The sequence below is a fragment of the Cynocephalus volans genome, chromosome 11, assembly GCF_027409185.1.
Source record: "Cynocephalus volans isolate mCynVol1 chromosome 11, mCynVol1.pri, whole genome shotgun sequence".
NCBI classification, from domain to species: Eukaryota; Metazoa; Chordata; class Mammalia; order Dermoptera; family Cynocephalidae; genus Cynocephalus; species Cynocephalus volans.
The window spans coordinates 71,420,177-71,438,715 of NC_084470.1; the positions used below are offsets into that span (position 1 = coordinate 71,420,177).

Sequence of the window (18,539 nt, forward strand, 5' to 3'; positions counted from 1 at the left end):
CTAGAGAGTGAGTGGGTACCTGGCTGGGGGTCGGTGTAATCCACAGTGTAGCCATCCAGTTGTAGAAGTTCCTGAGGCTCCGCTTTCTTTTCCCTGTAACTGCACATGGCAAATGTGTACTGACTGACCTGAGAAGGAAAAGCAGATTATGAGGTTGGTCCCTTAGAGCGAGTCTTTCCCAAAGAAACCTTCCCCATTTAACCATGTCTTCTCTCCTCTGAGGCCCTGGACTCAATGGCTGAGTTAAAATTGAGTTTTGCTATCTCCTGGCTGTGTGACTTTGAGCAAGTTACTTAACCTCTCTGGTACTCTGTTACCTCATCTGTAGACTGGATATAATCTTCGAACCTATCTCACTGGCTTATTGTGAGAATTGAATGACTTCATACATGGAATGCACTTAGAGCTGTTCCTGGCACTTATTAAGTGCTCGATAAAGATTAGTTATAATCATTATTGCTGCTGTTGTTATAATCAGGTTAAGATACATGTGATTGCCATTTTTGTACGTCAAAACTGGTTGAATGGCTGCAAACATATAGGTTCAACCTAATATGACCATGACCCTGGCTGAGACCGCCACACTTGCAGACACAACACGGGTCTTTTTGTCAGAAGTTGGAGACTAGACATTCATTTCTTTTATGCCTTTTTTTTTTTTTTTTTTTTTTTAGCATTTTATTTTTTGCAGGACAATTCTCAGGATCAAGCTACGTATTTTGTCCCCCCACCCCCTCACTGAAGGAGTGCTTTTGGTTGCTTTGGAAAGTCTTCCATTCATCTCAGACAAGTGCAGGAGTGACAAGCTGTCACAAGCAGTGAGCACTTGATTGCTAGGTGCCAGTCACAGTAGAGCAATCCTCAGCCCCCGATGGCATGGCCATTGTCACTGGTGCCCTGCCCTCACTCCACCAACACACAGCATCCATGCCAGCACAGGGCGGGCGTTCGCAGCTGCAGGCCTGCCTGCAGGACCTGTCACTGTGGTGCATCCAGACCCAGTGTGTATACTTAGCAGTTCTACATCTGGCTCATCTGCAAGGAGCCCCTGGGAAAGCAAGCATCCTCCCAGCTTTGCGTTAAAAGCTCTTGGGCATATTTACCAGCCATGGATGTCAAATGTCTTGGCAAAGGAGTGCCATGTCTCTCATCCTTAGTTCCCTTTATTAAAAGAGACATTTTCTAAGTGAACTTTGACCCCAGCTGGGGACATTTTTAGTCTTATCTATGGTGAGATTTGACTTTTTTTTTTTAATGGCAATAAGAAATTGGTTCTCTCAAGCCCTACATGCATCTCCTCCACTGTCTGAGGTCTGAAGGTCCCAGTGGTAAGATGAAAGGCGTCCACGGGGGAGTGTTCTGGTGGTTGGTTTGTCTATTGCTGCCCTCTGTTGGTTCCTGATGAAAACTTTACCTCCTCCCTTGGGTTTCTTTATAATGCATATGATTTGCAGAACTGCTCTTTATCTTGCAAGACCTTAATGGGCTCCAAGGGAAACATAAGGCCAGATCACCAAGAGGATTTTCATATGGGACCATGTATTGATCTTTGTAATAAGCAGAAAGATCAGTAAGATCCTGTCCTCCTAAAATGGAAGCTTAAGAGTGCAAACTGGGTCACTAGGCCTGGGGTCCTGTCCCAGCTCTGATAAGATGCAGCTCTCTAAACCTCAAAGTCCTCATCTGTATTTTATCTGCATCTTATTGTTGCTAGAGGATAATTGAGCTTTACACACTGTGTGTGATACACAGTATTTGCATTTCTGTAAGCAGTTTCCCTGTATTAGGCACTAACATTCTAACACAGTATGGCTAAATAGGTGTATTTGCCTACTAGGTTAAAAATCCTTAGAAGGCAGGCCTAAGTAGTCATATATCTTGGTTGCATTTACACTCTCATAAGTAAAATGTACCATATCATGGACATTCACTAATTGAGTCTGATTGGTTCTAGCAAGTTGAGTATGTAAAATCCAATAAAAAGTTTTTTTCCACCCCAAATGTACATGTTACTTCAAGCACAGAACCAGGCCTTTCCAACTTGTTACCGGTCCTATGGATAACAGATTCCCCTTAATGCCCCGTACAATAGCGATCATGGGTACTGTTGACACAGTTTCATGGTGATTTTTACCTGGCATTTCATCTGGCAATGTGAGAGATGATCTAGTTTGTTAATGTGATTAGCCAAACAGAGAGTTGCTGATACTTCACTCGAGATCAGAAAAATATCACAACAGAAGGGTGTTATTTCAAGATTCATGCATTTACTATTACTACACAGTTTGGGCTTTTTGATTTTTTCCTTTTCTATTTTAGTGGCTTGCTTCTTGGAGTGCTGTCTGCTGCTGCCCTCTTCTGGTGACACTGCTAAAGTCGTTCCTGACAAACTGAGCTGGTTTGAGTTGGTAAATAAAGTTGAGTTGGTTTATTAGGAGTGTTTTTATGTAGGATTTGGCAACTTACTTCAGGAAATAAGGAGGGGAGAAGGAATGATTTTTCTTTAAATAATTCTAATTATTGCAAATTTGGGGAGGAAACCTCAGTTTTTCTAGAGTGCTTGAAAGCTGGAAGAAAAGCAAAGCTGTGGGAACTTTTTGATTTTTTTCAAGCTTCCACAAGACTTCACTAAGTGAAAGCTATTCCTAATGAAATGCATGTTGCTCTGTCACAAAAGAAATCTTTTTTATCTGTATTTTGCTGAGAAGTTAATGAGACAGTGAGCACTGTTGTGATAATGGCATTGCAGAGCCTAGAACACATGTTAGAAACCAGTAAGTTGGCCACCCCTGTCACAGAGGCTGGGCTAGAACAACAGAAAACATAGCAAACTAGTGATCTCAAGTGACAAACAGACATCTAAAAGTTCACTTTGGAGAGAAGGGCCTAAAGGACTATACGTTTTACATCATTGGGATTTTGCAGCTGGTGTGTACCTTCTCATGGAATCATGGGATAGACTGTTGGGACTTCTGAGGGTACAGTCATCAAACTTTTATTTTAAAGGTGGCTAGACCTCAGATATACAAGGCCCCTTAGCTCATTCCCAGCCACTTGTTTTAACTAGGAAAAGGTTTAAAATAATGTTTCTTAAAGAGTGGGCTGCAGACACCTTCATTAGAGAAAGAGTGTATGTGTGTGTATTGGTGCGGAGGATGAGTGCGTAGTGTACAAATATACAGATTCATTAAGACAAACCAATTGAATCAGAATCTTAGTTCAGGGTGGGCCTCAGAAATCTACATTTTTCATGATAGTCTCAGATATTTCTTAATGCACACTGAAGTTTGAGAACCACTGTTTTAACATGTGGGAACTATCCAGAATCTTGAAGTTTGCCCCTGAGTTTGAACTATATTTAGCAAGTAGAGTCCAGTTACGAGATAAGAAGTTGAGTTCTTTCTTGTGTCTAATTCTTCCTTCCCTTCCTCCCACCACCTATGGAACACTAAAATGCTTGGACATACAACTAATGATAGAATGCATTTTGTCTAAATCACTCTTCCATACTTTTACCATTGTTCTTTGAGAATTAATTGGCTGTTATTTTTGCTGAACCCTGGTCACTAGCTCTTGCCTACAGTTCACATATATATGTTTTAGAAGATGGTTCTTTATTTATGGCAGATTCATTCATTCATTCATGCATTCATTCAACAAATACTTAAGTAGTGTGTTTGGTTCTGGAAATATAAAAATACACAAAACCATACATAATTCCTGCCATTGTGTCTACTGGCAGACATTAATGACATTATTTCAAAAAATGTGTTATTTTAATAGTGATAAGTATTAAAAAGAGAAGTATATGGTGCTGTAACAGCTTGGAGATTTGGTTGAGTTGGGTGGTCAGGCAAGGCATTCATGAGGAAGCACTGACTGATTAAGCCAAGATCTGAGGATGGAGAAAATTTTTATGGAGGTTACAGAGGTTGTTACGGGAAGAACCTGATTTAGGTTGAAACAGAAGGTTTAATTTGGGGGATTGATGGGCTCAATACACCTCAAGAGCTCTTTATTGGTAATGAGAATCAGAGGTATATGAAAAATCTCACAAAATCCTGAAATTCTTCTTTCCTGCCTTTCTAGGAAAGATGCTGAGCTTTACATGGGCTAAGCCCTTTTATGATTTCCAGAAGTGAATCAGAATGAATCACAAACAGAACTGGCCCTGAAACAGCACACAGTCTATCACAGGAGGCCAGGCATGCTCCCAAGTGATTCTAAGAGAGGCAACTATGCCAAGTGCAAAGAGAAGCACGAAGGGGCAAAAACCATCCATAAAAACAAACAAAAAAACCCATCCATAATTCAGCCTCTCTCATGCATCTTATCTCCCCCTTTGTATGTGCTCTCTTTAGAGTAGGCACCAGCTGTTTTTACTTGCCCAGCATCCATTTCTCCTTCTGGTAATGGTATCCTGATTTTGCACAGGAGACAGCCCAGTGGGATTATCAAAGTGCCACACCTTGTCCCTGCTTAAAGTTGGGTGTGTGACCCAACATGGACCAATTCTCTCTCTCTGAAATTTGACCCTTGAGTAGAGTGATGCAGGGTTAGAAAATGGTCAGAGCCAATTTGTCCTATGACCACACCAGGGACACTGGCCATGGTTCCTACCACCAGGATTTCTGGAACTATGCTGTGCCCTGTCCTTAACAAGGGTGGGTCATTCAGCATTTTCAATAATCCTATGGGTTACCTGCAGAGCCATCCAATACATTTTTTTAAAACCTTAATTAGCTTGAGTCTATTTCTGCTGTTTGCATATATAGAATTCCAACAGTTACTCTTCTGGAAGAGAGACCAGACCTCACAGTTCTTCTCTGTGTCCTCTCAATGTGCCCTATACAAGTAGGTGCTCAATAAATACTGATCAATTAAAAGTCTGAGGAAATGTATCTCAGGATGAAATGTCTTCCATTGCTTAGCCATTGGTTATTTTGGGGGATGGGCGTCATTTTCAAATTTTCCTTCTGGCTAACTTACTGTGAGGTTTTGTTGTACTCTTTAGCAACAATGAAAGCAAAGATTGCCTCTTGCTTAATGCCAGAGAGTTACATTTGTGGCACAGCAGAGACTTGAGTAGATCTGTAGAAGATCTCATCTTAGAAGTTCAGAGTTGGTCAAACTTTCAAGGTCATTTAAACCTAAGAGAGAGTTGCTTTACAGTGAGGTCTTACAATTGGTAGCACTCTAAATAATAGTCAAGTAACCCAATAAGCACCATTAGTCAGTAAATTACAAGTTGTGATGTCTTTTAGAAGACAGCACAAATTAAATTATAGTGTAAATGCTCTGGTGGAGTCTGCAAATTAAAAAGAGGAAATGGCAAATTCCTTTGTAATCTGAAAAGTCCTGATGCACAAAGCAAACCAAAAAAAAAAAAGAAAAGTGGGGGATGTAGCCTTTTTCAAGTACATGTATTGCTATTTCTAAAATATTTTTTTGAAGAAGCACTCAAGAGAGCGAAGATATTATTTATATATTACCAATGTATTAATATCAATATCTACACCTACATCTGTATCCATATATACACAGATGTTCCTTGCAGCATTGTTAATAATAGCCCAAACTGGAGAAATCCAGAATTCTATCAAAAAGGGAAAATTCTATAGGTATTAAAGCCAGCGCTATATGTGCAAACATGAAAAAATGTTAACAACAGCGTGTGTGAAAAAGGCAAGTTGCAAAACAACATGAAGAGGTCTGTTAGCTTCAGTTTAAAAAAAAAAAGCCTGTCTGCAAAGATATATTCTAGACTATAAAACATAGTTATGGGAGATTGGTTAAGACTACTGGAAGCCCCAGGCACCAAGAACAGTAGAGAGCTCCCCCCAGCAGGTAATTCAAAATCAAACACTAAATAACAAAATAAATGCAAAAAGTCCCACTAATGAGAGATGTTCTGACTTTTCTCATAATGTCTATCTTGGTGCTTTTAGAAATATCACATTCTTTTAAGGTAATGTTAATGTAGCTACTGCCCTTATCAGGCACACGCGTGCTCCCTCCTGGGGTCCTCCATTTCTGGCAGGGGACTGGGCAGGGGTGGGAGTCTATCATCCCCTACCTATCTTCTATAATTCTGTATTGTTAGAATTAAAAACCAATGATTATGTATTAGCATTTTAAGTTTAAGTTTTAAAGTGATATAAAAATAGGAAAAGGAGCACAAGGGAACCTTCTGGGTATTAGACGTGTTCTGTATCTTCCTCTAAATGGTGGTTACGTGGATATATAATATGTAAAAATTCATTGAGTTAAATGCTTGATCTTTGTATCAAACTTTAAGTTATGTCTCAGTTAAAGAGCAATTATTTTTCCTATTTAATATTTAATACTGATGGTTTTTAAGAATATTAGAGTTGAAGAGTTACCTGCACCAATACAAAAAACCTTTTCTTCCATCTCTTCCAGACATTCTTACCGATGGCCCATAAATACCTAAGGGAAAGGAGAAAGACCAGAGCTGCGTTAATGCTCGAGTGAACGCACTGTTTACCACACTTTACCATGAAGCTTGATGCTAATAAACAAGGAAATGCACGTGGCTCTGAAATAGAATGCAGATTTTGGAGCTCTATAGTTGAGAACAAGAGGAGGAAGCACAGTTCATGTCCACTTACAGAAGAAATTGTGGCTCATCATCAAACTTGACTTAGATTCCTTGACTGATTCCAGAAAGCACCTTGGAAAATATTACATTGCAATTTAATTTGTAGATGTGCTAAAAAGCTTTTAGGTAGGGAAACTCCTGAAAGATGTTGCACAAAAGACAGGAAGAAAAAAAGTGCTAAATCTCACAACTCCAACTTTTTCACCTCTCAAGTTTCATTCAAGGAAACCAAACCTTCACTTGTTTTCTTTTGCTGTAATCTTGGCAATTGCAGGTGTATTACAGGGAAGAAGTTCCAAGTCAACATGGGAAGTCCTTCCTATTCCCTCCGCATTCCCCAAATGCTCTTCTGTTGATGAAAATTAATCTTTATACAGACAAATGAAATAAGAAGGAGGGTTAAGATCTACAGAGGCATAGCTCGAAGCCCTCTGAAGATTTTAAGATCAATGCTACTAATTCATTCATGAATTAGCCCATTGGCTTTGTGGATTGTTACACGTTGAACTGGCACCGATCCCTTGAAGTGAGGCTCTGCAGGACCAAGGGAGGAGAGATCTGGCCATACTCAAATACACGCAAATACTTTAGTTTCAAAACTGGCTTTACCTGCTCTCAAAACACAACTGGACAACTTCCAAATCCTTACTTCACCTAGAATCAGACAGAATTTCTGGTTTGGCACATAATGAAGAATGCACCTAATTAAAATTGTTACTGTTTGAAAAATTTCAGAGAATCTTATGAGTGGCTGGTAGCCAAAATCTACTTAGACCTTCAAGCCAGAAACCCAGGAGTCATCCTGTGTCCTTCTGTTTCCTCATCCTTTCTCCTCAAATGCCAAGTGCAGTTGATTTTTTACCCCCTGGAGAGTTCCTCATTCTGCTCAGGCTTCCCACTTCCTACCTACACTATTTCAGTCCCTGCCCACATTTTTGCTTCTGTGGACAACTATAGAGAAACCTCTTAATTGGCTTCAGGGACACAACATGATTTCCATCCAAACCTGGCCATGAGACAGACCCTACCATCTGCAAATTCTATTTTGCCTTTTCTCTGCTGAAACTCCTTCAGTGGATCTCCCCTGTTTACATAAAGGGTGCACTACATTTTGCCTTCTCACATTTCACTTTCATGATTTGTCCCACATCAGTCCATCTATTCTATGATTTATTTGATATTTTTCTTTAAAATGACTTGCTTAACCACAGTAAATTTTGAAGGGAAAAATTTACATATAGGCTTGATATGCTAATCATATATTATGTAGCACACATTAAAATACTAAAATGATCTTGTGTACCGTCAGCAGAATGTATACGCTTGGGGAAACCTTAGCCTAGAGAGACAAAATCCACCACCTTGGTCTGGCTGCTTACCTCACTAGACTCAGCTTCTGCACACTGTAGCACCTGTATTTCCTGACCACACCAAAAAGTTTCACACCTCCTTACCTTTGCACAACCTATGTTGCGTGGAATGCCTTCTCCCTGCTCTTTATGTTACAACTCATATTCCTTCCTAAGTTTAAGTTCTTACTTTGATGTCATCTCCTAGGCCTTGTAGATAATTCTGCTGTTAGAATTATCCTACTGCTATAATTTATTTGTTTTTATATTTATTGTTCCTATTGGACTGTGAACTCCTTGGCAGAAGGAACCCTGGCCATTCTTTCTAAATGCCTAGCACAGAACCTTGTTCTTCTTTCTGAATTCCCGATGTATGGTAAGTGGTCAACCAATATTTGTTTTATTTTAACTGGTTTTGAGTGTCATGCTCTTGAAAAAACAAAGCAATCTTTATGAAGATTTCTGATGAGATTTGAAAATATTGCATAAGAACACACAATCCATTGCCAAGTTTTTGAGCTTTCCTTCCAAAATACATTCCATCTCTTCCAATCCCCACTGCCACTCCCCAGTCAAGCCACCATCGTCCCCACCTATACCACAACAGAAGCCTCCTAACTGGTCTCCTTTCACTCTTCCTCCTATGTTCCATTCATTACAGGGCAGCTAGAGTGGTCTTTTAAATGGGTAAATCAGATCATCAATACATTCATTCTAAGTAAGAATGGGAAACTATAGCAGGGTTTTAAGTGAGTGTGTGTGTGTGTGCGTGTGTGCGTGTGTGTGTGCATGTGTGTGTGTGTTACAATTATATTTCTACTTAAGATGATCGCACTGGCTGCTGGGTGGGGAATGCACTGTAGGTGGAAGGAGCAAGAGAGAAAGTCGAGAGATCAGTGAAGAGATGGTTCCAGTAGTGCTGGCAAGCAAGGATGGTGGCTGGACCAAATCTCAGGTGGTAGGCATGGCTGGCTGGCAAGTTCCTCAGCCCTGTGCTGCTGCTGAGCCCAACACAGTCAGCTCCAGTGTTACATGAAGCACCTAGCTATCCAGGCCAGTGGTCTTAACCTTCTGGAAATAATTCATTAATGTATTTATGGCAGATATGGACATAAAAGGGAGGCTTGGCCAGGGCTAAAGAGAGAGAAGATTACTGGCCTGTCACAATTGAGAGCATAGTTTTCCAGTTCTAGTTCTACCGGTTACTGAGATGCTGGGCAAGATGCTTAACCTCTTGGTGCTGTGCAATACAAGGGCAGCAATGGATCCTCGCTCATGAGGTTGTTGTGAGGACTGAATGGGGTAACGCCCATGAAGTAGAAGCTCAAGGCATGGCAGGAAGTAGATGCATAATAAGTGTCAGCCTTATAATAAATATCTCTGTGGACAGAGAAAAGTGTACCATTAGTAGCAATAAATAATGACTAAATATGTGGAAAGAAATCTCCTTGGACTTACATACGTAGGGGGATAAATGGCACAAAGATCAAATTAAAAAGTGGGCAAAAGATTTGAATTTTAGTAATGACTGGCAAGGTTGTAACAATCTCCCACTTTCTGGAATTATATCTGACAGCTACTATTCACTTTCTCTTACTTTGCATCCACCTTTAAGAGCTTTGAAACAATAAATATAGCTACAATATCTAATGTGTAAGTAATTTTAATTGATGAGGATAGAAGTAGGAAAAGGCAATCACTAGAACCCATAGAATGTAATTTATATTGAATCATTAATTTTCCTTCATAATAAAAATGGTAGCCACTGCTTAGTGAAGTTTTACCAGTTTTCTGTGCTTTGCCAGGCACTTTATGCCACTCACCTGGAGAGTTAAGAGCTTGGATCTGGAGCCATGCTGCCTGGGCTTGAGTAATCTTGGGCAAATTACTAGGTTTATCTCTACCTCAGTTTTCTCATCTAAATGATGGGGATAATAATAATAATAATAATAATAATAATAATAATAATAATAATCCTCAAGAGTTGTGGATTAAAGTAGAAATATGAAGTGCTTAAAAAAATACCTGGCACAAAGTAAATACTCACTGTTAGCTATATCATTATACTGTGAGTCCCATCATACAGTTGAGGAAACTGAGGTTGAGAAAGTTTAAGTAACTTTCCCAGGGCTCCACAGCTGGTCAATGAGACAACCAGAACTTACACTCACAACAGTCTGATTCTAAAGCATCCTCTTTACTGTGCTCTTCTTCCTCCCATGCTACACAACACACTTTGATTTCTTTATTGAAATAAGAACATGAATCGCTACTCTAATTGAACAGAGGGGGGTTGTGGTTAAAGGATTCTGAATGGGAAAGCTGGTGGGATCAGAGAAAAATTAACAATTCTCTTTTGAAAAGTATCAGTTGCTTTGCATGAAGGAGGGGCTTTCCCTCTGAGGTTTTCCTCAGACTTTATTGCTAATTTGGCACATACCAGAAGGTGCCAAAACCAAGAAAAACCGAGGGCTTCAATGCACTCTTTCTGTCTAGTCGGCTCCCGCTCTGTATTTTCTTAGATTGAAACACGCTCATTAAACAGAATGCACAGTACCTGGAGCAGATGGAAGCTCTGTTATTGCAGACATACAGGTGGCTTCCCCCTTCTAGCTGTTCACACTACAGACAGATCTATCTGTGTGGGCATTAGCGGTCCTCAACTCTCCCTTCAGGCTGTCCAGATATATGAAAGTCTGGATTTACCAGTAGAAAAATCAGTATTCTAGTGTACTGAGCAGTAGCTTAGCCTAGTAGTTATATCTCAGACTAGGGGAGAGACACCTAGGTGGGAATTCTGGACCTGTCATTAACTCTTCTTTGGTTTAGCTACCCTGTGCCTCAGTTTCCCCAGCTGTAAAACGGAGATAACATAGTATCTCCTTCACAGGGTTGCTGTGAGGACTCACGGAGATGCTGCATGTTAGGTGTTTCCTGACACGTAGGAAGCGCTTGGTAAATGTTAGGCATCACTGCTGTTGTTATACTTATTACTATTATTATTAGTAGAACTAGTAGTTCTAGGAGAAAGAGTATATAACTACCAACTTTGCAAAGCATTCATGTTTGGATTCATTATTTGAATCTACATTCCACATTTGGGCACACATCTGCTGGGAAATAAAGTGAGGCACTCATGTCTGGTTTTGGAGCTCCAGATCAGTTTTGCATCATGATTCTAATGTATCCTTTTTGTAGCATTTTTGTAAAACCCATGCCAGTGGGTCACTGGCATATCTATCATTTGCTGGGGGCATTTTAGTTATACGAGAGCCCAGAGTGAGCTAAAAAGGACTAAAAAGAGAAAAGGAAGGTGCATTTGGGTTGAACTTAAGTTCCAAGAACCCCCCAAAACTGTTAAGTCATGGAAGACAGCTGGCCTCAATGTCCCTCTGCCCTGGGACTACTTGCTAGGGAAGAACCCATGGCAGTGCTTGTAAATTTTCATTTGTATACTAAAAAAAAATGGGATAGTCATTCCTCATGTGGTGTTTGTAGATTTAATGTAAATTTGTAACATAGCTCTATTAAGTATCTCCTCTGCTTAGCACTAGGCTTGCGCATGGTGGATGCTCAATAAGTATTCATGCAGACCAATTTTTATTGTGAGACTTCTCCCAGATGCCTGGGGATGAGCATCTAGTACAGGGAAAAGGATATTTTCCAGAATCACTTGCCCCTGGGCAACTTACAGAGGGGTAAGAATGGCTGAGAGGGACACAGAGACCAGGGACAGGTCAAGGTTCCATCACAAGGAGATGTGGGAGCAAAAGTCACTGAATTTGGTGCTGCTCTGGCCTAGGTAGAGAGTGAGACCCAGCTTGGGGGAGGGGCAAGCTACACCTGTTCTCTGTGTCCCTATGCCACCACGGTGCCTGGTGCATCACAAGGGGTCATAAGGCAGGAATTTTTTTTTTTTTTTGTCAGAAATTCTTTTTCTCAGTAACTATATAACTTTTTATCTTTTAAATTTATTTTTAATTGACAAATAAGAATTACGTACATACATGGTGTACAATATGATGTTTAGAAATATGTATACATTGTGAAATGGCTAAATTGAGCTAATTAATGCACATATTTCCCCATATGGTTTGCTTTGTGGTGAGACTACTTAAAATATACTGCCTTAGCAATTTTCAAGTATACAATATGTTATTAACCATAGTCACCATGTTATGTAGTAGATCTCTTGAGCTTATTCCTCCTAGTCAGAAATTCTTCATGAGAATTTCTTATAAGGAGAGAAGTCATGGTGAGACAAGAACCATGTTTCCCGCTGGGATGCTTCCCTCCCCCATGGGAAGTGAAGGAGAACAAGGTCATGAAGATGCCGGATAGCTCAGCATTCTTGCAGCAGCCAAGCAGGAAGGAGCATGGGCTGGGGAAGAGTGCAAAGAACAAATGAAAGCAAACAGCAATGACAACATCACGGCCATCACCACCAACTCTTCTACAGATGTAGCTCTTACCATGTATCAGACCCTGTCTAAATGCTTCACGTGAATTAACTCATTTGATCCTCACAACAATCCTATGAGACAAGCACTACTATTATCTCCATTTTATGCTGAGCAAAATGAAGTCCAGAGAGGTTAAGTGACTTGCCTACAACGAGTAAGTGGTTGTGCCAAGGATTCTATTCTAGGCAATTCGGCCTAAGTGCCATATAAAGATAATAATACAATAAAAAAAGAGATAAAATGGAATCATAAAAATATATAGTTAATCCAGAAGGAGGCAGAAGAAAAGGAAAAATGGAACAAAAGTCAGGTGGGGTAAATAGAAAACAAATAGGAAGATGACAAATAGCAAAATGATAAATTTAAACCCAACAAAATCAATAATCACATTATATATAAATAGGCTAAATATCCCAATTAAAAGAAGGAGATCTTCAGATTGGATTTAAAAAGTCAGACCCAACACTATGCTGTATATAAGAAATGTACTTTATAAAGACACAAATAGGCTAAAAATCAAATGATAGAAAAGGATTTACCATAGTAAAAGTTTTTTAAAAATCTGCAGGTTTAAAAAAATCTATACTACTGTCACACAAAGTAAATTTCAGGGCAAAGAATATTACCAGGGATAAAGATTATTTCATAATGATAAAGGGGTTAACTCATTTAGAAGACTTAATAATCTTAAATGGTTATGCATCTAATCACAGAACTTCAAAATACATGAGGCGAAAATGAACAGAAATGCAAGAGAAAGAAGCAAATCCCAAATTACAGTCAGAGATTTTGATACTTCTTTCTCAATAATTGCTACACAATCACTAAGGGTACAGAATATTTGAACAACATTATCAATCAACTTGATCTAAATGATATTTATACATAATAAGTCAACAGGGAGATAACATGAAATTCTAAAAGTATTCAATTAGTCCAATCCAGTAGTTTGGTTTGAGCGTCTGTGCCAATGGGAGTGATGTCTAAGAGATTTATGGGGAGGAGAGAGGTTGTTTTTAAGAATAAGAAGTTTAGAGCAGTGGCACAGCTAAGAAAATGGAAAAGGAAGTGAAATTTTGAGAACATGGCTGAGGGATATAAGCTGTATCCCTTTCAAAGTTGGTTAAAATGTAACAGGAAAATCAGAATTGCTGTAAATTACTCCTGGTTGGTGGGCTGTGATTTATTGAATGAATCCATGTGGAGGTCTGTATTTTAGTTAAGCGTCAGGTCCTCAGTCAAGGTTGAACTGAAAGGAATAACAATGTAAGACCCAACTCTGCTGCTTCCTGAATTGAGCAAGTCTTTTATCTCAGTTTCCCTATCTGTAAAGCGGGGATTCATTTATTCACTTATTCATCCATGCAATAAATAACTTATTCTGCTACATATCAGGCCCTCTACTAGGTACTGTTAACGAAGGAGACAAATGTCCTTTCTGACAAAGAACTCACAGTGTAGTTGGGAAACAGACAATAAACTAATGAACAAGGAAATATATAATATGTGATATGATGATAAGTGGTCTTGTAATAACAAAGCAGAGTAAGAAAGAGAGAGGGAGGACACAAGTGGTGCAGGAAAGACTGTTTGATAAGTTGCAGAGATATGCAGAGATCAAGGTGAGCCATGTGGACATCTGGGTGGGAGGCGATCCAAGGCAGAGGAAACAGCAGGGCAAGGGCTTTGAGATAGGGGTGTTCTTGGAGTCTTTGAGGAAGAGCAAAGGGGCCAATGTTGTTGGAACAGTGATAAATGTCAGGTAGGTAGGGCATCATAGCCATAGGAACAACACTGGCTTTTACTCTGAATGAGATGGGTAATCATTGGAGGCTTTTCAGCATTTGAATGGCAGAGTCTGACTTGTATTTTTTAAAAAATTGTCCTGGCTTCAGGGTAGGAAATGGACTACAGGGAGGCAAGGACACAAGTGGGGCGACTGCTTATGAGACAAGAGCAACAAGTGAAGGGGAGAAGTGACAGAGGCTTGGTGCTATGTTGTAAATGTTACTCCAGAACTCATGTGGAAATTTTTTTGTCACTGTAACGGTATTAAAAGGTAGGAGAGCTAAGAGGTGATTAGGCCATGAGGGCTCCGCCTCATGAATGGATTACTGTTGTTATTGTAGCAGTGGGTTCATTATGGCCCTCTCTTGCCCTTCCACCTTCCGCCATGGGATGACACAGCAAGAAGGCCCTCACCAGACACCAGCACCTTGACCTTGGACTTCCCAGCCTCCAGACTGTGAGAAACAAAATTCTGTTGTTTATGCACCATTTATGGTGTTCTGACTACAAGGATTTTGGTCTGAGTATCTGGGTGAAAGGAGGAATCATTTACTAAAGTGGGAGAATGATGATACCTAATCACTATGAGGCTGTTTCAAAGATGAGATTAGACAAAGGATCGAATGTGTTTCCTGAATTGAAAACACCATATGGATATAAAAAAAAAAAAAAAAAGAGAAAGCTACCCAGGAGTTGCTAATTCTCAAATATACACAGATACTAATGTTTTTAGGCCAAAAAGGAGTGTTGATTTTTCTCACTGACATTTTTGTATTCAATAAACAAAGTTATTCTGAATGGCCCAGGAGCTCATTCATGGAAGAACAGTGCCCACCAACAAGGAGAAATTCATAGTAATTCTGATTTTCCTTTTATGTTTTCAAAAACAATAATGTGGATATAATTTATAACCTCAGCCATGATAAAAAAAAACTCCTCTTTCTCTCATTCTCGAAGCTGTGGTATTGCTCTGATATTTCCATCCTTCTTCCCCATACAATGGGGCTCAATAAAACTATTTTAAGTTTAAATGCAAAAAAAAAAAAGAAAAAGAAAAAAAAAAAAAGCAGTCCAGAAACAGGCAACTAAGGTGGTTTTAGGTCATATTGGGTCTGATGTTGTTAGTAAGTCATCCACTGTTCATTTTTCAGAGCTATTTTGGGCTCTCCTGATATATTTCCTGGCAGGGGTAAATTTAAATGGCAGCCCAGTAATATGAAATAGCTAGGGGAACTGTCAGAAGTGAGTTACATCTCTCTTCTGTCATCTGTAAGGTCAAGATAGACTGAAATAGGTGAATGATTTTACAAATGAATCAGCAGAAAAAATTCTGAATCCAAATCAGTTAGTTCAGTTTCCAGCAGAGTAAATAAAAGAGAATATGGGAAATGGGAATTTGTCCAAGGGGGGAAATAATACCTATGTCAAGTGGCTGGCGTAGGGAATAAATGAAAGAGTGTTTGTAAAACTCCTAGCACAGTGCTTCTGAGGGGGCCCAGAATGTGGGTTGAGGTATTGATCCTTTTAAGAAAGTTTTTAAAAAGCAGCTTGGAAGGCAGATACATTCACTCATATTCTTGTTCTTTTTCTATCTTTTTCTCTTTGGTCTGCCTTCTCTTCCTTGTTTATCTTTCTTTTCCTCCCTCCATCCTGCTCACTCATGCCCTGGTTCCTTTGGAGAATATTTACTGAGTATTTATGAAGCAGTATTTTGCTAAAGATGCAAGATCCTTTCTTGGGTGCTCTAAGAACATAACAGAATTCTCAATACCATTGTCTTAAAATGAGGACAATTATCACTGAGGGGGAGGAGATATTAGAGAGAAATTCATTTTATTATTTTTGAAATATATGCCAAGAGTATGATAAGAAGGAGGAAAAGCTGACCTCAGAAACATTTCATGAGATGCTAAGTTAATTGAGGAGAAGCTACTTGTAATTCATCATGGTGGCTGAAAAAGGACTGAGTATGTACTTAGGGCCTGGCTCCTTCTCCCACAGCCTTCTCATGTTCTCAGGCAGAACAGCTTTGCCATAATCCCATCTCAGGCTCTGGAAATAATTTGGCCTCAAGATGATGCAATGTAAATTCTCCAAATCCAAGCCAGAGCTTGGGTTCAGTAACTGGTCTCCAGCTCATGGGCGGCCTTTGCTTCCTCTGAAGCCCTCCCATGCCTGAAGCTGACTGGTGCCCTGACTGGTCAGTATCGATCTGTCCCTGGAACATTGGGCTTCCTTTGCTTCCTAGAATGCTGAGGTCCTGTTCTCTGCTCTTTGCCCACACGCTGCTGTGGTTTGCTCATCCACTGAGGTGTCCACTTCCTGTTCTGGTCACTTCCTCCTGGACTTCTTAAAGGTTTCTGTTTAAACCTGTCATAATCAGCGGCTAGGCCGCTGTGGGGTTTCTGAATTTCTCACACCTCTAGTACATACAACCAATACTCAGTCTTCATGGCAATTTTACCACTTCAAGCCCTATCATAAACACATTCACCCAAAAGAGAATTAATGAGACCTGTCTGGTGACCACAGGTGCTAAGCAGAATGAGAGGCAGGTGGCAAATGGCACCTGGAGATTCCATTCCCTCCAGCTGGCTGAACATTCCCCTCTTCAGAGTTACATGACCCAACTCCCCTCTCAGTGATCACATTTTCTGAGATAACGGGGTCCAAGTGGTTCAGTTGAACAGGCCATGGCTCAGCACATGCTCAGTCATCCATAAATGTTTTCTGTACAAATCACTGGTTTAATCTGTAAATAAAACTGGATTTTACCTATTCTTTTTGCCCTACTTGAAATTACTTAATCGGTCAGTCCTCTCAAACCATACGAAAATGAAGATGATCACAGATTTTCTATTTTTCGGTCAATCATTTAAATGCTGCACTAAACACTGAAATTGACCCAATGTGAATTGATTGTCTGAAGGTGGCATCTGGTCATATCTCATGGCTGTGGCTGTTGATTAAAGTGTAAGTGAGTGATTTGTAGAATCTGAATGATCTGGATGCCTCTGACAAAGTACATGGAACCTATAAAACCTCCCCAAACCAGAATGACCAACTAGCATGCTTCTAGAAAGGTTTTGAATTGTACTGGGAATCCTATTAGAGAATGAGAAGGAAATTATTCTATCTTGACAGCAAAAATGCAAATACAGTAATCATAAGAACTGAGGAAACTTATAGTAAATATCAAGGTCAAATTCTTTAATAACCTCTCATGAATCTTTTGTATTTCCTTCTACTTAGGTCTCTGAAGATCAGTTCTGTTTTTATTTTTGTTTTGAGAAATGAATGAATGTGTGTCCAAAATCACCACTCAAGGAAGAAACACTTACCCGGAATGCTTCATGTTCTGAGGTTTATCCATTCGGACAGCAAGTTTGATTTTGAGATCTTGATCAGGGCAGTTTTTGGAGACTGTCATTTTGTGCCACTCTGACTGCTTGGGGCTGTTTGGGGTAGGATGGAGAATAACCTGTAGGGAAAAAGGACAACTACCTTAGCTAGAAAATAGAAGCACCATTATGGACACATTTTTATAGATTAGAAACTTTGAGGCTGAAAAGTGGAGTGATTTGAAGAGTTCACACACCCAACTCACCATGGCTGGCTTATGCCAAGCAGTCATGCCTGAGGACAGACATGACATTCTCTAGCTCCTTCTCTCCCTTCCAGTCTAATTTCCTAAAAGTAAGGATCATGATTTCTGTGATTCTGCTTTGACTTTCCTAAAGTTCAGAAATACTAAAGAAACCCAGAATAGAGAATGTTGTCCACACATTATTCTCTTCATCTTCATATAAGAGGATGGATGGATGAAAGGAAGACGTATCCCTACATATTGGAGAACACTTCTAGTCCACTCTTTTTTCTATTTTTTAGGATTTCTTTCATTATTTCAAGAGAAAGCATTCCTCAAAGGCTGCAGGGGAAAATGAAGGGACCTCATTGGATGGATGAGAAATGTGAGACTTGGAGAAGGGAAGGAACCTGCTTCAAGTCACACATTTCAACCCGATTCCACCTGGACTGGAAATCTTATCACACGACATCCAACCCTGCCCTGGCATGGAAGAAGGGACCCAGAGCTGGAAGAAGGACCAACCCATAGAAGATGCCTTTCACTCGCGTGCTTCACCGATGGCACTTAGATTTGGATCCTTCTGCACCAATTTTTATGGTCTCAGATGCTGGGAGTGAAGCAAGAAGTGGATAACTCAGTAAATCTACTTTTCCATTTTGCGATGAAAGAGTTCTCAAGAGCCACATGAGGTCTAGGGAACTGTGCTCAGGGAGAAGTGAAATATTTGG

At 39.9% G+C, this 18,539-nt stretch overlaps 1 protein-coding gene across 3 annotated transcripts in view; it reads right to left on the reverse strand.

Moving 5' to 3' along the window:
- Nucleotides 1–18,539, reverse strand: part of CADPS (calcium dependent secretion activator) — a 431,225-nt gene that overhangs the window by 151,979 nt on the left and 260,707 nt on the right. For all 3 annotated transcript variants that reach the window (XM_063113329.1, XM_063113327.1, XM_063113328.1), the window contains exons 8-10: nucleotides 17,564–17,703; nucleotides 6,384–6,450; nucleotides 20–128 (exon numbers count right to left, since the gene is read on the reverse strand). In XM_063113329.1, the coding sequence (XP_062969399.1) occupies nucleotides 20–128; nucleotides 6,384–6,450; nucleotides 17,564–17,703 (316 nt within the window). The remainder of the gene's footprint in view (nucleotides 1–19; nucleotides 129–6,383; nucleotides 6,451–17,563; nucleotides 17,704–18,539) is intronic.